The sequence below is a fragment of the Epinephelus fuscoguttatus genome, linkage group LG21 (assembly GCF_011397635.1).
Source record: "Epinephelus fuscoguttatus linkage group LG21, E.fuscoguttatus.final_Chr_v1".
In the NCBI taxonomy this organism is placed as follows: Eukaryota; Metazoa; Chordata; class Actinopteri; order Perciformes; family Serranidae; genus Epinephelus; species Epinephelus fuscoguttatus.
Window position 1 is genome coordinate 34,037,773 of NC_064772.1, and position 21,395 is coordinate 34,059,167.

The window sequence follows — 21,395 nt, forward strand, 5'->3', positions numbered from 1 at the left end:
AGGCGACGTGAACAAAGAAGGAACACATGAACAAACAGACAAACCATCGAAAATAAAGTAAAAATGTGCTGCCTGTGACACTGGAAACCTGTTTGTGTCATGCTTCCAGCCCACAGTTAACAGTGTCCAATCTTTGTAGGCACGACTTGTTGGAAGAGGAGTGATTATAAAGTCAGCTTGTGAGGAGCAGTATGATCTCAGTTTTTCTGTGTAGTGGCAAAGCTCAGCTCTAAGTTGGCAGAGACTCTCCGAGTTGTCGTAGATATCCAAATGTTCCTGTTTATAAGCACACTAACATTTTCTTTTTTAGAACTGACATTTGTGTGTGTGCGTGTGTAAAGTGTCACGCTGACCATCCTCTGCGGGACAATACAGTTTTGTCATTGTTGTTCGTCTTTTACTTTTATCACTGTTTCTTTTCTGCTCTTTGTCTCTCCGTGTATTCGTCCCCCTCGGCTCTGTTTCTCCATCCTTCTCTGTCTCACCCACTGGCTCTCTCTTTCACACACTCCATCACTCCGTTTTTGCTCCAGCTCTGTGTGCAGTCTTCTCTCTCTTTTCCTTCCTCCCTCTCTTCATCCCCCATTCCCTCCATCTCTTTGTTTCTTCTTGTAAAACTAATCTATATTATGTCAAAGTGGTGGTGTAACGTCACGCTTTGCCCCGAAGCAGTGCACTACACACACATAGACACACACAGAAGAGGAAGTGTGTGTGTGAGGTCCTGTCACTTCTGAACTGCACGACTCACTGGCCCTGATTATGGTATCTTTCTATTAGAACTAAACACATACAAACATATACTGCACTTCATAGTTCATGTATATACACAGCAGAATTAAACCACTGACTTCAGACTCACCTCCTTATTCTAACCCTCCCCTGTAATCAATTGACTGTTAGGTAATTAGAGGCTGGTTACTAAAACAGATAGGCAGAGGGTACTGTGTGTAGCTCTGGTTGAGGGTGAGAGGCTGTCAGCAGATAAACAGAGATCTGTGTGGGTACATGAGACCCTAAAGAAGAGGCTGGATCATGGGGAGTACCACCAGTTGGTCCAGGAGCTTCTCCTCCATCATGGACGTTTCCAGGCATATTTTAGGATGATTCAGGGCAGTTTGACAACCTGCTGTCTATTGTGAGGCCGTATAGCTCTGAGTATCCAGCAACCACTACCACCAGTTTCTCCTCCATTGTTTACCAACTGTAAACTTGTTGTCATGACCACCACGGGAGGCCCGCTGCATCTCAAATGATCCGATTGGACGATGGGGGAAAAAAGACGACGAAAAAAGCGATGACATTGGACGTTTCTCTGCTTTGGATGAAGTTTTGTTTTACTCGACTACTACAGAGTGCTCCAGCAAAAATGCCAAGAGCTTAGAGCGCAGAAACACGAAGCGCATCCCAACGCAAAATCAGCTTCATTCACATTAAAAACAATTACAAAAAGGCATCTCCAGCTGCTAAAACCCTTTCTGTGTGATTGGTAGTGATGGCCAAATGAAGCCTCATGAAGCATTTTCTTTATTTTCTGAGCCCACTAGATGGCGATCATGTTTTAAAGAGAGAAGCTCAAAGAATGGCAATTCAGTAGTGATGGCCAAATGAAGCCTCGTGAAGCATTTTCTTTATTTTCTGAGCCCTCTAGATGGTGCTAATGGTTTAAAGAGAGAGGCTCAAAGAATGGCACTTCAGTGAAGCTTCCAACCTTTTGTTGAACAAAAAGCGCCATCTAGTGGGCTCAGAAAATAACGAAAACGCTTCATGAGGCTTCATTTGGCCATCACTATGATTGGGGCCTAATGATAAATCGATATGTGTGAGGGACAGAGCCGGTAGGCACAAGGTGGATTTTACAAATATATGGCATTATCAAGCCAAAAAAAGGACAAAGACAAAATCTAACATGACCATTATCTTTCATAAATATTAACAAATATACTTCAACAGTAGTAACAAATGGAAGGAATGTAGAGAACCTGAACACAACGCAGTGACGCACAAGTTTACAGGAGATCATAAGGTCAAGAATTGGGATTTAAATTCCTTAAGTTCCTGTTTATTCACATTTCTATATCAAGACATAATCTGCGACACCAGGGGTCAACACGCCTGGGTCCCAACCCTGCCTGCCACCCAGCACACAATGCAGTCGATGCACTCAGCCCCTGCCAGTCCCTGCGGGTGGTGGGCACATGGGGCGGCTGCTCCATGTCATTCGTTAGGACTGACCCCAGCCACAAGAGGCGCCCCCCCATGTCTGGCTCAAGGAGGGGGCTCCAGTGTCGACATTCTGGGAGAGGTACTCTTTTTCCAAATGTGCCATTTCATCAAGGTCTTCTTAGTCTGGTCCCGCAGATACAAGTGGCCAAAATGAGTTTCCCTTCGAAGGGTGGCTGGGCTCAGCCTTAGAGATAGGGTGAGGAGCTCGGACATCCGGAAGGAGCTCAGAATAGAGCCGCTGCTCCTCGAAAGGAGTCAGTTGTGGTGGTTCGGGCATCTGATCAGGATCCTCCTGTGTACCTCCTATTAGAGGTGTTCTAGGCACGTCCCACTGGTAGGAGGCCCCGGGGCAGACCCAGAACACGCTGGAGGGATTATATATCTCGTCTGGCCTGGGAACGCTTCGCGGTGCCCCAGGAGGAGCTGGAAAGTGTGTGGAGAGGGACATCTGGAATACTTTGACCCGGCGTTTCCCCCTTATGCCGCCGGACGCCGCTTTTATCGTGGGTGTCTGATGCAGCAAGTCACTGCCAAAGTGCCAGTGCTATATCGAGCCTTTAAAAGCCACCAATTTATCACACAGAAAGGTTTTTGTGTGTTGACTAGGAGCCATTGATCCCTTATTGAAAGTATTCAGCATCCAGTTTACCAAGCAGGATGAAAAATACAAATGGACATTGTGCTTCACACTTCAAAACATCTACCGCTTTCTAACTAGACCAACTCTCCTGTGGCTGACACAGCACCACAGGAAGGGAAGAGGGCTTCTCATATGACACTCACTCCCATGATGCTTTGAGCTGTTGAGATACAGTTGATTGAAAATCTCCTCGGTCCAACTCCTTCACTGCAAATTGGAACAAAGAGCCATGTGAAAAGACGGTACTGAATGTCTGGCTATAAATATCACCATAACTGAGCTCAGAGGAGTGTTTTTTCTCTTGACTTCAGTTTCTGTATCCATTTGTCTGCATGCTTGGACTGTAATTGTTTACACCCATCTACATGAGCGTCCCTGCCAAATGAATCTAACACAATGTGAGAAATGGAAACCTCCCAAAATCCATCAACACCCCTCCCAAGCAGATGGATGGTGTGTACTGCCTGACTGCCTTCAGCTGCCGTTAACCTCATGCCATGTCTTTTTTTTTGTGTCCCTCTGAGACCCGCACAAAGTTTTTAACAGGCATTGTGTCAAGTTTAATAAAAGCCAGAGTGTAACTACAGAGAGCCGAACTGAAAGGTGCTGTTGGGCCGTTTAGATCTGAGGAGGCTGACAAATATGAATTCTGTCTGGTACCTTTTTTGATCAGAAACAACCAAAGGAAGTTCTTCTAAGCTACAGTAGATGCAACTTGCACCAGTTGGTAGAGAAGATGTTTGTATCGTGTGTTTCTTCAAACCATGGATATGTTACATTTACACTTTATAATATAGATGATATGTTTCAACAATGTTGTGGTTGACGTTTGGTGAGGTTAACACACAAAATACACCTGCTTATGGTGAGGAAAAGAACATGTTCTGGCTCAATATACCCAGTTTGGAGGCACAATCCTGGCAGGTAATGCAGCTATATCTTGGCAAAAACCAGCCGCTTCCCGTGCCACTATCCTGGCAGGAAAAGCAGTGATGTCTCAGTAAAAATAACTGCTTTCAATGCCACCATTCGGGAAGGAAAAGCAGCAATGTCTCGACAAAAAACAACTGCTTTTTGTGCCTAAAAAGCCACTGCAAAAACAGCAACAGGTGGCTAAAAAAGCAGCTGGAAAGACAGTGACAAGTGGCTACAAAACGCCCACGTTCGGAGGCTAAAAAGCCGCAGGAAACACAGCAGTGACTCACTGAATCACAAGCAGCTTAGTTGTTTGTTGGTCTGCAGCTTGGCAGGTGTCTTGCCATCCACCTTCCCTTCCTCCTCGAGATGACAGAGTCAGCTTATATTCTGTCGCTTTAAAAAGTTGATATATATATAAAAAAATGTGAAACATGCAAGTGTTTTTGTGGTTTGCAGAAACATATAGTGCCATAATTTACTTCTGCCGACTAATTTACACGTTACCTGGATGCTCTGGATGTTCATCATTCGTTAAGGTGTACAGTATCCCTACTTTCTGGCACGTATCACAAAGTGAACCTCCTCTACTTCTGTTGCAAATTCTCTCTCAAGAGATCAGAAACAGTTTCTTTAAAGTGCAAAAGATACAGAAAGCGGGTTGTTCAGGTGCACTTTGACTTTCTGGCTTCATTTACCTTTTGATTTTTTAACTTTGTGTGCAAAACTTTGTTGTGTTACCTCTGCAGCTGTGCGCCTCAGCCTGTGGCTCAGTCTTCTGCACCGATAAAAGATTTGATTGAAGATTAATGATGGAAGTGGCTTTGGCTGTTCAGTCATCACCTTTTATAGGACTGCAGCTGTACTAAACACCTCCCAGTTGTAGGTGTGTGTGTGTGTGTGTGTGTGTGTGTGTGTGTGTGTGTGTGTGTGTGTGTGTTTTAAACTTTGTTGCCTGTAAAAAGGTGACTCATCACCTTCAGAGTCCTCAACTTCAGATTCAATCAGTCCTTTAACCTTGTCCTTCTTCGTGCTTCTTTGTAATTTTGGCACTTATTCTCTTAAACAGATTCTTTACTTATCTTCCATCAGTTCCACCAAGAAGGTTTTTAGGAAGAAATCTCGTCAGATGATGTGAAAGGTCTTTGTGAAACACTTCTTTATGTGCCACGTCCTTCCTCCTTCCTTTTTATCTCTCAATCTTTCCATCCTCCTTTTAATTTCCTTCTGTATAGTGTTTACTTTTTGGCCACTTCAGCTTAATTGAACTTTGGAAAATCTTTGGTGCTCACAGTGTTGTGTTAAATTAAGGATTTATGCCTTTGGAAACAAATGTATCATCTTGTCCTTGTCATCACTTGTGTGTGTAAACAAAATGATAATAATAATGTTGACGGTAATGAGAATAGACCTCTGAAATGGTATTCTGCTATCATCCCACTGCAAAAGTGTCAGGAAGCAAAGAGAATATGATAGGTTTGATGGTTAAGCAGGTGCATAGCATGTAACTGACATTTTGAGTTTAAATTTGATTTATATCTTGTCACAAGTCATCTTCTCTTGTCCTCTTATCTGCTCTCCTGTCAGTCCAGACCATACAGTGTTACATAAAGTAGAACTGACACTGCAGCAATCTAATAGGCAGGCTGAGCACTGGCTCAATTTGAATACAGTTCTCTCTGCATGTAAACCATCCAAGACTCAAAATGGCCACTAAATGTCTGATTTAATTAATTTTTCAATAGTTTTAAGCCAAGCCATTAAATGAGAAGTTCAGCACACTCAACCTGACCTACACCCAGCGTGTCAGATGCAGTCCAAGCAAATCCCCTCAGTTTCAGGGATAAATGTCAAACCCCAGCAAAGATGATGCAGAATTTGCTGATGACGCTGCTGTCTGCTGGACTGGGGATTCCACTCTGCAGACTAACGCCAGGAAAATAAAACAGCTTGCTGTGGGTGAAGCGAGAAAAACATATCGTCTTCGTAGCACAGGCGGTCAGCTCTGGAAACCGCCCCCCTGTTGCCCCAAGTCTTCCCCCTCAAGTGCTGTCCTCAGAGACAGCTCTGCCATATCTGCTCTTAAATGTATCTTGACATCTGCACTTTCAACAGTCCTCATGGCGATGTTTTTGGGTTTCACACAGATGGCTACAAAAAGCCCACAAGATACTCCAGGAGGGAGAGCACAGCTGAGAGGGGGCTCTCTGCTGAGCTGAAGGGGGGTGTGGGTGTGTCTGCACACGTGTTTGCAAGTAGCGTTTGAGGCTCACACTTAACAGGCCAGCCATTAAGGATTATTGACAGGGGGACAAAATTTTCCAAATTGTGCACCTCATCTCCACCCAATCCAGCAGCGCCACCACCGACCCTTAGCTCTGAAACCAACACAGACGATTTCAAATAATCAGAGGAGTCTCTAACACAAAAAACACACCAGGTGGCGGTATTGAAAAACGACTCGTATGACTTGGGGTCGATTGACAACACGGCTTACAACTTCACATACTGCAACAATGAGACAGCCCCATAGAGCAGTTCACCGAACATTCTTATACTCCCTCTCAGATAAACATCTACCTAACTTTCCATGTGTGTGTATGTGTGTGTGTGTGTGTGTGTGTGAAGGTGTGATTTCCTGCTGTTTTTTTAATACTCTCGCTTTTCTTTATCTTACTCTGCATTGTTCTACACTTTGTTCTGCCAACGACATCTATTTCCCCATCACAATGTTTCCCCATCACAATGTTTCTCCATCACAATGTTTGCCAGGTCACTCTGCTTTAAGACTTCTCCCCAGAGTGAGACCATTCAGGGTTGCTCAGTTTTAGTAAACATGGTTTGCTTCTAATTTGATCTTAAGGGTCAAGTATTTCTTGGCCTTTTCGCCACCACAGCAGCGAAGTGCATCCTGTAGCGAGCTGTCCTGCAGTGGCTTTGAAAAGCTGCAGTGGCTTCTCTGATGATTCAATGGATAAGTGCGGCCAGACTAAAAGTTGGGCATAGTTTGACTTTAAGTGGCGAATTGCAGCAAGGTAATAGTCACAGCCAACCAGTAAACGCCCTTTAGAGTCCTGTAACTCCTGACCTACGTTACAAAGAATTTCTAGCTGTCTGAAACACATGAACACGTCTCCCAGCTACAGAAAAATGTAATCATTGCAGCGAGCCACACCTCACTGCAGCTTAGTGTGTTTTTGCCGTGACAACCAATTCCAAATCCAGCATCACAGACCCATCCAGGTCATGCTCTGTTTTGCATACATATTCTCAATATGACAGAAAGGACAAAAGGTCAAGTCAGTTATTTTAAAACGCAGAGAAAAAAAATCTTTCAGATGAAACCAGTTCTATTTCTACTTTTAACTTAAAATAGAACAAGAAGACAAAAAAAAGTCCTCCAATGAATAATTAAAGAAAACTAAATCAAACTTTGACTGGAGAAATTCAGATCAAACCATGAGTGAACAAATGAATGTACTCTTCATGTATCACCATTTCCAAATTCATAGTATATCATGTGTTAATTCATGTGTTAATTCATGGGACCCCAGTATGCCGAAATATTCAGATACACTATTTTGAGTGGCAATGTCACTTACTTCCCTCGCCTACTCAGATTTTGAAGCGTTATTTAACCCCTTCTCAACAAGATAGCATGATATGATTATTACCAACAGATGCCTTAGCTTGCCTAGTTTCATGTGATACCAGTATCTGCGCTCTAGCTTTGAAACTGAGCTCTATACAGTGGGTTTATTTGCTAGTCTACCCATGTTCAGCTTCGCCTGTCATAGTTGGTGAGCTCGAGTTTATAACTGTATTAATGACATCTGAGATGTGCTAGATAATGTATGATATCTAGCCCTTAAAATGCCAGATATCAAAGAATAGAGGGCAGAAAAGCAAACAATGACCTTTTTCCTGCATCTAATGTGTTCACTTCTGCATTCACAATATTTATATGTAAATTCAAGAGCCGTCCCCAGAGGGCCGCCGTACAGTAGGCGATTCTTTGATCAGGAAACAACAAAGCACAGCGCCTGAAGCAATAGAAGGTTTTGGCACCACAAAGCCAGAATGAGAGGAAATGCTCTGGAAATATTCACACCTGACAAAACTAAACCATAAAAATCATAAAACTACTCAATGATTGACGACAGACGGGGACGGAGATAAAAATGGAAATGGTTCCTAGCAGTGGGGAATAAAATGTTTTAGTTGATGCCCACAGTATAAAACTCATCACCACTGGTCGTAGTCACATTTTTCATTATATCTTGATGATTGTGATTCCTTAATGTATGCATGCAGTATAAGTACAAGTTGCCTGACATACAATATGACAGTATTATCAACTTATTACACTCCCTTTCCATCTCAGCCTGACATTGGATCCACTCTTAAGGTGGACTTATACTTGTGTGTCAGCTCTGTGCAGAGCCTACACCGTTGTGAGCATTTATATTTGTGCGGTGGTGTGTCTGTGTCACTCTGCAGTTACACCTCCAAAACACTAGTTGGCAACGGAGGTTTCTGTGAAGTGCTGTAAAGTTTAGTTGATTCAAAACACACATTAAACACACATTAAACATGGCTTAATAGAGACAGTTTCAAACTCAAGTACACAAATCAGCTTCACTATAACTCGCAGCATTCACAGACAAACACTTGTCTTTATCTGGACACTTTTTCCCCACAAATACAACGTGCTAACGTTATTAGCACAAGCCTATGGCATTTTACATTGTATGAATTAGCCTAGCAGCTAGCAGACTTTTCCTCTACCCATGAAGCCAGGGACAACAGCGGCATTTAACAAAGGTAACATAAGGTTCACTGACAAAACAGCTGTCTTATACTAAACACGTTTTCCAAATAAATACAACATGCTAACGTTATTAGCACAAGCCTATAGCATTTTACATTGCATAAATTAGCCTAGCTGCTATTAGAGATTTCCTCTGCTCATAGGAAGCCAGGATAAATCACACACAAGACTTAAAATGTTATTTTTGTTGAGGCTTTATTGTCTTCACAATTTATTGTTTCTTATCTGTGAAATTAAAGTTTTAGGATTTAGGAATTTTAGGAGTGGGGCAGAGGGAGGTAAAACAAACTACAATGTCAAGCGATATTAACAAGAGATGTCGATTTAGAGCAACCTTGATAGCAGCATTTGTCTTCAACAACTTGACAATGGCATAAGTCCTTCCCCATGGCACTGATTGGCTAATTAAGTCACCCCTGCAGTGCCCATTGGTTGTTTTTATTTTAACCAAGGAACAGCTGTGTCATGTCACAATTCAAGTCAAACTCAGTGACATGGGCAGACTCAAAGTTCTGGACCCTGGCGAACTTAAGCCTGAATGTGTTGAACTAAAAATATGATAAACAGATTGGGGGTAAACACAGCTGATGGTGGGGGGGGGGGGGGGGGGGTCCTGCCTGCAGTTCAGAGGCAGCTCACAGAAGCTCTGGAGGGTTTCCACAGCTGCTAACACTGATCAGCCCCTCAGGTATTTAGTTTACTGAGGATGCATGACGACCATAAGAGACTAAGCTTTAAGCCAACGAACCAACTCTGTTCCCCAAAGACGAGATGATCAACTGAGCGGTAAAGTCTGGTGCTTATTCGTCAGATAATTTATATAATTGCTAAGAAAAGCAACGAATTCTCGTATCTCTGTGAACAAAATACAAGCATAAGAGTGATTTAATGCAAGCAGGGACTGGCATACAGAAATACATAAATACTTGAATATAAATCCTTTGAAGGAGCCAGAATTCCGAAGAGCTGGCTCTGATATGAAACAGCTGGCTCAATTACAGAGAGGATGTACACTGTAATATCTCCTGCTCATTTTTAATAAATCAAGCAAATGTTATCTTGCCAAACTTCATCTATAAGAACAACTCCGGAGGAAATACATAGAGAATGAGGGATTATAGGATCCTCGTGTACCAGATGCTCTCAGGATGGTTTAATCATGGGTTTATAAATGTCTACCATTGGGCCACAGCAGGTGAAGAAGAGATGGATAGTAGGTTGGAGAAACAGTGATAATAAAAGTGGAGTAAAGGGAGACTAAAAGCATGAAGGAGAAAGGGCAGCGGAGAGTCAAAGAGGATAGAAGGGGAGGAGAGTCTAAAGGGATGAAATACCAGCCATTCAAACAGGAGTAGAAAGGAAGATGAGACGGGAGGCAGGATGAATGGTAATAGGTGACAGGATGAATGAAAAGTGACTCGGCTGCTCGCTGTGTGGAATAAGAGGAAGAAGTGGAAAGGTGGAGCGAGGATTGCTGGACCGAGAACAGAGCCACGCAGTGAAGAAAACCAGAAATTAGAAAAGAGGAGAGATTTAGCAGGTCAAGGGGAGGGCAGGAAGAAACAGGAACAAGATGAAATGGAGTAAAGACTAATGCAAGCTAAATGGAGTGAATTGAGAAGAAGACACAGAGGTGAGAGGAGGTGAAGGAAGGATCGTGAGCACACAGGTGCCAACCGGGAATACAGGACTCGGTATAATCATCAACTCGTTTATGGTTTTACCTTGTCTTTTATAGCTTCTGGCGTGTTTATCTTTCTTGTTTTATGAGTTCGATTCTTGTTTTTACTTGATTGTTTCACTCTGTCCCCTGTCTGGAGATTGTGTTGGAGCTCTGTCGGTCAGCTGTAGTTGTCACAGCCTCTCAGGGAAACACAAGTCAACTCTACCTGCATACAGATGTGTCTGTTAGTCTGCTGCACCGGTGCTGAGTTTTTGCTCCAAGCTTACAGCAGTTGTTTAGAAATGTGGTCACACAGAATAGATGCGGTGGATCATTTTGAAGAACTCTGACATCTTTTACAAGTGGAGAACATATGTGAACAGACATTTGCACAAATAATTTCTGACTTCTTGATGCATTTTTAGTGATTATGGTCTCACAGAGTGACTGTCAGCAAGCAGCTGGACAGAGGCTGTGTACCCAAGTAGTGGATTTGAAAGCACTGATCTGCAGCGTGATAGGACTTTGCAGGTATTTACATCCACATAGCTTCTTTGCATATGATTTCACACATCTATGCACTGTCCAGATGCGCAGGCAACTAGAGGCAAAAACTACCAACACTACACAAATACAAAAGATTAGCACTGTTAATGCATGTTCCAATCGATCACATTGGGAAAAACAAGGGCCACTATAAGTCTCGAAGATGGTAGGATGTAAAGGGGAGACAGATGTGGATCCAAGACCTCTGTCTTCAGTCTAATGGAGTGGAATCAACTGATGTCAAACGTCAACGATATAGCAATGTGTTAAACAACTCAGAGATTTAATGGTGTTTCACCAGAACTCTGGGAATGGTTGACCCTAGTAGATAGGAAATAGTAAAGTTACAACCTGGTCTCACTCTGAAGGCGTCGAAATCCAAAGCTTGGGCACTGACTAGACGTGAGGCACCAACGAGAAAAGGTGTAGCGTCAGTAACATTGGCTGGTTGCCATTATAGTGTAATGGCACCCGGCGGCATCAGGGGGAAACGCGGCAAGACAAGAATGAAAGTTTAGGTGTACTGTAGGAAGTCCGAGTGGGGCAGGCGGGAGGTGTGGCGGGTGGGTCCAACAAATGGCGACTTTCACCTGGGAGAGTAGTGTTTGTGTCCCTAAGAATTGAAAGGCCAAATACTGTTCTTTTTTTGAAACCTAATGATATGCGTTTGTTGTTGAAGTAAAAAAAAAACATCAATTTGCAGTCAATTTGTGATGTTGCACTGACATAGTGCATTTACTTTGAAAGATACTGTATGGAGACGGTAAAAAACATAGAGTTTCACCCTGGGAGAGCGGTGTTCATGTCCTGTAAGATGATAAAGCCAAACCCTGTTCTTTTTTCCTGAGCCTAATCATGTGTGTTAGTTGTTGAAGGAGAAAACACGGCCACCAAACAGTTTTCTCATGGCCATACAGAGCCAGTCATCTAAACTTAATCCAGCTGAAAATGAGTTTCACTGCTGAGGACCAGACTGAAGGCAAAAAACAACAAAACAAGCAGGAAGTGAGGTGAATCACCAGCATACAAAGAGCGTCTGCTGTGGGCCACAGACATCAGACAGTCATTGACTACAAAGGATTTGCTGCCACATGTGAAATATTACTGATTTGTTTTGAAATGTATTGTCGATTCCATTCCCATTCTGTCCCCTGTAACTGAGAGGTTGCATTACGGGGCTATAATACCTATATTGTTGATTTCATGTGGGTGTAACACAAATTTAATTTTGAAGTCAGTAATTAAACCTCACGCTCACTATGTGATTTAAATCCAAGGTGTTGGAGTACAAAAATAATGTGACGAGAATGTATAACTCTCCTGCTATCTTTGTAAAGCTTATAGTGCACAAAGCGGCATCATTGCTACTTTCAGATGGAAACAGTTGTCATTTTCACGGCTAGCAGCCACGCTGTGTAAGTAGCAAATGGACTTGCGCCCACTTTTGCGCCCATGGGTGTGTCGTTTTTAAAATGAGGTGTGGTAGCAGAAAGCAAGTACGCCATTGACCAACATAAGACCTGGTCTAAACTTAGAATGATGTTGTATTTCTCTCTTTTTAAGATGTGCCTACATAGGCGAGTTCACAAGGTGCTCACACTCTGCTTGTTACGCGCACAAGGACCCATAGATGGGTTGCGGATATGTGAAATATACATCATTAATGAGGAAAACAATTACATTCTGTAAAATGTGAACATAGCAGAGCATCACTGGAGACCTGCTGTCTGACTCCCCATTAGGAGAGACGCTGTGCACATTTACATGAGGTTAAAAGTTTAGTTCTGTTTCCTCTGTCAACTTTATAACTACAGTTTTTAGTTCTGCTGCACAATATTCGCTGCAGAGACATTGCTGCTCTTACTGCATTACTCTCAGCTGAAAACACATCAATTACCAGTTTGACGAATCCACCATATAACTAGCAGCGCACCAGGTGCAGACACACCTGGCTGAGTCATATTACACCCAAAACACACCTATGATTAATTAAGGGACTAAATACAACCTTTTTGCCCCTTGCTCAACACTTTGCGCCTGTATTTTGCACCGTTTAATGAACAGAAGTGGATCTGGACACACGGGGCGGCTGGGGCTCAGGAGGTCGAGCAGGTCGTCCATTCCCTGGCCCCTCCAGTCTGCATGTCGTAGTATCCTTGAGCAAGATGCTGAACCCCAATTTGCTCCCAGTGGCTTCTCCATAGGTGTAGTTGTCACCATGCGCTTTAAACCAATGGTTCCCGAATGGTAGGTTGTGGTCCAAAAGTGGTTCGTGGGTCCATTCTGAATAGACTGCAAGTGACTCGCAGACATGTCAAGTTTTTAAAAAACCAATACATTCTCACTCTGACCTCATCACATATTGACGTTTTGGTCGTGGACGTTCCACATCAACATACGACATGCAAGGTACCCTGGGTGCGTTGGTTGTTGACCTTCTGGGACACTGTGTCAAAATCTCTTCCTTTAAGATAAACTTCCATTTTCACAGGAGATTTAACGTTTGCATACAGTCTCTTTTAAAATAAACGCTCTACGTCGGTACAACACCACAAATTGATGTTGGTTAGGTTAGGAAAAAGAACAGGGTTTGGCTTTAGAATCTCACGAGACGCAAACACCGCTCTTTCAGGTGAAAGCTGATGTTTGTTGGACCCATACACCACCCCTCGTACAGACTTTCGCTGCCTTAACTTTTATCCTTGTCCCGCTGTGTTTCCCCCTGATGCCGCCGGCTGCGTATCATGCTGATGTTAAAGAATGCCCTTTTTCTTTGGTTTCTGACGCTGCAAGTCACTGCACAAGCACCAGATTTCGATGACTTTTGAGTAAGACCGGGCTCGAATTTCCCGCACAGAGCTTTCATTTTGAAGTGCTGTTTCCTGATGTAGAGTGAGTAACTAACTGACATCTACTTAAGAGAGACAACAAAGCTCGATGGCATGGCCAAATGCAAGAATGATGCTGAATATATTAAACTGAATGGACCTTGAAGGAACGACTAACGAGAAATCTGGACCTTGTGGATGCACCAATCTGGGGCCACTGCTTTGAACCATGCAGTAAAGGTCAGTGGTTCCCAACTGGTCAAACCACTGTTTAATACATACAATTAGCTAGTTTAAGTGTCTGTCCATTGTTCACTCACTCTACAGCAGGAAATGGCACTTCAGAATAAAAGCTCTGTGCCAGAAATTTGCTGTACTTAAAAATAAGATGTGTTTTTTCGCTTGTGGTCCATTCACAATGGACTCGGGACCCACCAGTTGGAAAGTTGCTATAGATCATTTAACTAGGGCCCTGTGTCTGTGTTGTGTTGGACTGCATTATATTCTAAAGCTGTTTCCTGGTGTCTACATCCACCCTGAGTGAGCACAGCTCGCAGTGAAAGTCAGTCAGAACTCTGGATTTATCACTTGTGTTCTGGTGCTCGGTGTTTTTCCTACCCTTGCTTTCAGCACAGCAGCCGAGCCTCTGCAGTTCACTGTGTGATTCTATTAAGCAGAGACACAAGGCAGGCCGTGCTAATGCGTCGGTATACTGATTCATTCCTGCTCTCGTCCAGGGCCAGTGCAGTGCAGACGATGGAATACATTAATGCAAGTAAAGCTACTTACAACTGCTCCATAATACCCGAGATTTCATTCCTGGTGTGTGTTTGTGCTTTAATGTGTTTGTGTGTGAGGTGGACGACGGAAGAAAAAGATCTTTGTGTTTGTATATACAGTATGTGTTCTGAATACCGTTATGTGCCGTACCTCACCACTTGGCACTTCTGAGTCAAAGCCTCATCGTGTTGGAGCCAGAGAAATAAAGGACATGACTAGACTCATGGCCGCTAAGTGTGTGTGTACACATGCATGCATTACTGTGCAGTTGCATATCTAGAATGACTGTGTGTATGTGTGTGTGGGGAACATGCTGCGTGGGAGGGTAACCTCAAGAGGGTCAGTGCCTTCACAACCGTTCTTGTCATCTTCAGAGGACACTGGCTCCATTGCTGTAATTGCAAAATGCTGTTGTTATAGCCACTGAGTAAGCACAGCACTCATGTCATGGAAGTCGATGTATATTTCATGGAGCTGCTATATGCACTCAGGCTGTGTGCAAACGTGTGTGCGCACAGTTCATTTCCCATCGCACTACCTCTTTAACATGTCCCGTCTCTTCCTCCCTATTCTGTCATACTTTTATCCGCCTTCCTACTTTCTGTCTTCCCTCTTTATTTGCCTCATCACTTGCCTTCCCACCATCTCTGTCTCCAATTATCAGTGTCTGATTGTCTGTCCCCGTCTCTCTACGCAGGTGCTGTCTCTGGGTGCAGATGTGTTGCCAGAGTACAAGCTGCAGGCTCCTCGCATCCACAAGTGGACAGTGTTGCACTATAGCCCGTTCAAGGCGGTGTGGGACTGGCTCATCCTGCTGCTGGTCATTTACACCGCCATCCTGACGCCCTACTCAGCGGCATTCCTCCTCAGCGACCAGGTGTGGTCTCATCTGGGGGTAGAATCAGTAATGAGACAGCTGTCAACTCAAGTTAGTTTTATTTATACTGCCCAATCACCAGTCACAAAAGTGCTTCAAAGGGCTTTTCATCTGTACAACATACAATCCTTGGGCTGCAGTCACACCAAACCCAGTGCTGTGGGGAGAAGTTGAAATAGATTCAACTTTTGAGGAAACACAATCCAGCCAAATGCTGCCTTGATACAACATGACCGTCAATCAGACCAGAAAGACACTGGCAATCCACAGGAACAAGTAAAACAGTCTAATTCCACAATTAAATATTATACTATAATAGGCTAGTGCTAATCAAAGAAAATTCACAGAACAAACTTAAGGAAGACAAATAATAATTTGCTGTGATGAGGATATTGGCTTTCTCTACGCCCTCCACTCCCCCACAAATGGGCCATATAAATTACTGGTACCCTCATTACACACGTAGCCTACGCCGTTGTGAGCATTTATACTTGTGTGGTGGTGTGTCTGTGTCACTCTGCAGTTACACCTCCAAAACACTAGTCAGCGGTGGGTTTCTGTGAAGTGCTGTAAAGTTTAATTGATTCACAACACACCCAAAACACACTTTAAAAACACATTAAACACACATTAAACATGGCTTAATAGAGACAGTTTCAAACACAAGTGCACAAATCAGCTTCACTATAACTCGCAGCATTCACAGACAAACACTTGTCTTTATCTGGACACATTTTCCCCACAAATACAACATGCTAACGTTATTAGCACATGTCTATGGCATTTTACATTGTACAAATTAGCCAAGTGGCTAGCAGACTTTTCCTCTACTCATATGAAGCCAGGGACAACAGCAACATTTAACAAAGGCTCCATTACAACTCACAAGGTTCACTGACAAAACAACTGTCTTATACTAAACACGTTTTCCAGACAAATACAACATGCTAACGTTATTAGCACAAGCCTATGGCATTTTACATTGTATAAATTAGCCTAGCAGTTAGCAGATATTTCCTCTGCTCATATGAAGCCAGGATAAATCACACACAAGACTTAAAATGCTATTTTTGTGGAGGCTTTATTGTCTTCACAATTTATTGTTCCTTAACTGTGAAATTAAAGTAAATAAAAGCTTCATTTCCACTGAGGGAAATGGTTTCAGCTCACAGAGACAGACAGGAGGTAGTTAGGTACAGGGTCAGTTTCAATGCAGAAGTATAAATCCCACATTAGAGGTCGCCAAAGCTTCAGGGGGTTGGGGAGGGGATGTCTTGATTTTAAGGGGTGTAAGACAGACAGTCATATTAAAAGTTCCTAAAAATATAATTTACAAAATATGCCATTTCATAAGGGGTCATCAGTCTACGCAATGAAAGCAAAGGGGTCCTTGAGGAAAAAGGCTGAGAGCCCCAGTAAGTGACACCACGACATAACCCTGTGACTAACTGTCACGGCGCCAAATTTCGTGTGACTGCAGCCTCAGACTCTGAATGTATTTTTCTTTTTCTTTTTTTTTTTGGGTAAATCAGCTAGACGTTATGTGCAATTTAACACCAATCTTCTTTTTTAGCAACTAGTGTCAAAAAATTCTATTTTTCTAAATAAAGTTTACCTTAACTAAACAGTCCATTGTGAAGGATTTGGGGGCATCTATTGGGAGACATGAAATATTATATTCATAACTATGTTTTCTTAGTTTATAATCACCTAAAACTAAGAATCTTTGTGTCGCCATTAGTTTAGAATGAGCTATTTATATCTACATACAGAGCAGGTCCTCTTTCACAGAGTCCACCATTTTGTTCTACAGTAGCCCAGAACGGACAAACCAAACACTGGCTCTAGATAGGGCCATTTGTGTTTTCGTGTCGGCCACCTTAGGTCTCCTACAGGCTTGGCAGTTTAGGTTCTGCATCCTCACCGCTAGGTGCTGCTAAATCCTTCACGCTGGACCTTTAAGTTTTAGTTATACTGGCTAATCTTGCTAACCTGGTCAGCACTTCCCTTTGAGTGACACAATGTCGGCTATGAAATAATGATAAAATAAATAATAATAAATAAATAAATGAAGTTAATGTACATAGAGGATTTTCATGGCACTGAAAATTCAGTCTCAGTGACCGTAGATAGTGTTTCTTAGAGACACTGTATCTCTTGTAAAATATGAAGTCTATTATAGCTTTTGTTTACTCCTGAATTGTGTTGTGAATCCCCGTAGCTTCTCCTCAAATTTGGCTCCCGCTGAAAGCCCCGTTTTTTGTGTCACGTCTTCATGTTTTGTCTGCAAATGTATGCAAATTATCTTGAAACCCTTAATGCTAATCCATTTGAAGGAGGTAATCACACAGAACTGTTCTATTTTTAGAGCATTAGATTATAATTCTCCTCTCCTGTCTTTTTTTCCTCTCCTCTCCTCTCCTCTCCTCTCCTCTGTATTCTCTCTTGTCCTCTCTCCTCTCAGGAAGACGCAGCCATGCAGGGTTGTGGTTACTGCTCTCCTCTCAACGTGGTGGACCTCATAGTTGATATCATGTTCATTATTGACATCCTCATCAACTTCAGGTCTGACTTTAAACACATACAGTTCAATAGTAGTCACAGGTGTCGCTTAGACTGGGGTCACTGGGGACACTGGGGTCACTGGGGAACATGCATGTGTCAATCATTAAGTTTTTGATTCTCCCTCTGTGAACATGAGAACAGATATGAACTTTGAAAGTTCAGGGGTTTATATTAAAAAAAGGGGTTTCCTCCCCCAACAAAAGAGGACTGAAGAGTAAATTGTGCCTCCACATGTGTTGACCCAGCAGAGATAACATGAACATGAAATTTGGCACAAGCATCCATTCAGTCTCACCTCGGACCAGTGTCGATGGTCAAAGTTCAAAGCTTAAGTTCAACATTGAACGCAATATATCAAGAACACCTTGAGGAAACTTCTTCAAATTTGGCACAAGGTCACTTTGACCTTGTCCGTTGCTTTCTCGTGAAAGCGACATCTCAAGAACAGCTTAAGGGAATTGATTTAAATTTGGCACAAACATCTACTTGGACCTAAGGATGAAGTGATTAGAATTCTTATGTCCGTCTCATTTCGTGAACAGGATATCTCCAAAAGACCTTGAGGGAATTCCCTCTATTTTGGCACAAATGTCCACTTGGAGTCAAAAATAAACATTAGAATGTGATGATCAAAGGTCAGTGTGACCTGGTCTGTTGCATTCTCCTTGAACACGACATCTCACAAACATCTTGAGGGACTTTCTTCAAATTTGGCACAAACATCTACTTGGACTCAAGGAAGAACAGATTAGAATTTAGTGGTCAAAGGTCGCGTGTAGCCATGTGTTCATCTCATTTAGTGAATGCAAAATCTCCAGAAGATCTTGAGCGAATTTCCTCTATTTTGGCACAAATGTCCTCTTGGAGTCAAGAGGGAACATTAGAATGTTATGATCGAAGGTCAAAGGTCACTGTGACCTGGTCTGTTGCATTCTTCTTGAACAGGACATCTCAAGAACACTTTGAGGGATTTTCTTCAAATTTGGCACAAACATCGACTGAGAATTTAGTATGAATTGATTAGACTAAGGTGGTCAAAGTTCCATGTGACCTTATGTCCATCTCATTTTGCGAACATGATATCTCCAAAGAGGGAATTTCCTCTATTTTGGCACAAATGTCCACTTGGAGTCAAGAATGAATACTAGAATGTGATGATTGAAGGTCAAGGGTCAGTGTAACTTGGTTCGTTGCATTCTCTAGAACGCAATATCTCAAGAACACCCTGAGGGAACTTCTCAAATTTGGCAAAAATACCTCTTTAGTCTTAACGATGAACTGATTATAACTTTGGTGGCCACAGGTCAAAGGTCAAGGTCACTGTGACCTTGTCTGTTGCTTTCTCATGAACGTGACATCTCAAGAACAGCTTAAGGGAATTAATTAAAATTTGGCACAAACATCTACTTGGACTGAAGGATGAATTGATTAGAATTCAGTGGTCAAAGGTCAGTGTGACCTTATGTCCACCTCATTTTGTGAACACGATATTTCCAAAAGACCTTGAGGGAATTTCCTCTATGTTGGCATAAACGTCCACTTGGAGTCAAGAATGAACACTAGAATGTGATGATTGAAGGACAAGGGTCACTGTGACTTGGTTCGTTGCATTCTCTAGAATGCAACATCTCAAAAACAGCTTGAGGGAGTTTCTTCAAATTTGGCACAAACATCAACTTGGACTTAAGGATGAATTTATTGGAATTTGGTCTGTCTCATGTCGTGAATGCGATATCTCAAGAAGACGATGAGGGAATTTCCTCTATTTTGGCACAAAAGTCCACTTAGAGACAAGACTTAACTGAGAGTTTTGTGGTCAAAAGTCAAAGATCAAGGTCACTGTGACCTCTCATAACATGCTTTTTGACCGTAACTTATGCTAATTAGGACAAAATTTAACACAAATGTCTAAAAAGATAAAATGAGGAAGTTTTGACATTTTATATCCATAAGGTCAAAGGTCACCTTCACTGTGACATCACTATGTTCTGCAAAAACACTTGTCTGGCCGTTACTCTTGTCAGTGAATTTTATCAATGTTCATTCTTCCTCTCAGGACAACATATGTGAACACTAACGATGAGGTGGTGAGCCATCCAGTGCGTATTGCCGTCCACTACTTCAAAGGCTGGTTCCTCATCGACATGGTGGCTGCTATTCCCTTTGACCTGCTCATCTACCGTAACGGGGAGGAGGTATGTCATGATGGAGGGAGGGAGCGAAGGTTGGCTATTTATACAGAAGGTGTGAGGGGAGGACGAGACAAATGGTGGAGAGATGGAGAGATAAATGGAACAAGGGAGAAAAGCTGTAGCTGCATTGACATTGTGTCTCTGCCAGTGTCTGTATGTAGTGGAATAAAGACAGGAACAGAAAGGTACAAAGAGGGAAGAGGAGGAGGGAGACAGGGAGGTGGAAGATGGGGAATAAGAGGAAGAAAGAGAGAGGCAGAGGTGGTTTAGTTTTCCGTTTCATAATTTAATTGTCTCCATGGGGAAGTTGATTTGCAGTCAGCTGTGGTGGAGCGTCAAAATAAAAGTGTCAACCCTACATCAAGCGATGCAGTGTTCAAAATGCAATTAATCAAGTACTTTAATGAGAGGAAATTATATCCATGATTCTGATGACTGTTAAAAGACAGATTTGTAAAAAATTAACAAACATTTCCCGCTTCTCTAGTGACAGAATTTACTGTTTTTCTTTGCTTAACATTAAAAATCTAATTATAAACTGTCTCCTGCATGTCTCAAGAACCGTTCATCCGATCTACTTCCCACTTGGCGGGTGTATTGCTGGGAAACCACTTGCGGTGGTGCAAATTTGGACATGATACATATTCAGTATTAATAAAGTTTGAATAAACATGCAAACGGTGCTCTGTGGCTCTGTGCAGCAGCGTGGGCGGGGCCTCAGGGCTCTGTGGAGAGTCGAGCATGTTCACTGTGTACTTCACAGTGGTGTTTCTGGCTGCGAGTAGCCGCAATATTCGGTCTGTTTTTCTTACTATACTAACTTATAACACTACTATTGTGACCACTGCCAACATACCTACCAGTGTTGGGCAGTAGTGTCAGTACAAGTAGTGGTCAGTTTCTCAGTAGCATGGTGGTAACATCACTACTTTCTGAGTCAAATAGCTTTTCACTTGCGAATTTGATTAATTGACCGTAAAAGTTACAAGCTCTTTTTCCCAGGACAAGCTCTATAGTGCAGTGGACTTTTTTTTGTGGAGGTCTGGATCAAAGTGAGGATAATAAAACTGAGGATGAGTAATGTGACTGACGCCAGCACCACATCGAAGCATTTCCGTATGACGTTACATACTAATCCTTCAGTTTATTCTGCCTGCTGCTTAGCTATTGGCTTATCTTGGCAAGACCCGCCCTACTCTGCCTCTGATTGGCTACACTGCACTTCTTGATGCGTCTCTCATGACTCTTGCCCAACGACTGTACATATTTCGTGGATTTGCAGTGGACATTGGCAGTGATTGCCAAATGAAGCCTCATGAAGCATTTGCTTTA

At 42.6% G+C, this 21,395-nt stretch overlaps 1 protein-coding gene across 1 annotated transcript in view; it reads left to right on the forward strand.

Moving 5' to 3' along the window:
* The window catches only part of kcnh2b (potassium voltage-gated channel, subfamily H (eag-related), member 2b), a 409,664-nt gene that overhangs the window by 350,293 nt on the left and 37,976 nt on the right, over positions 1-21,395 (forward strand). Inside the window, exons 7-9 of the mRNA XM_049565471.1 lie at positions 15,127-15,306; positions 17,771-17,871; positions 19,928-20,066. Coding sequence (XP_049421428.1) covers positions 15,127-15,306; positions 17,771-17,871; positions 19,928-20,066 — 420 coding nt within the window. The remainder of the gene's footprint in view (positions 1-15,126; positions 15,307-17,770; positions 17,872-19,927; positions 20,067-21,395) is intronic.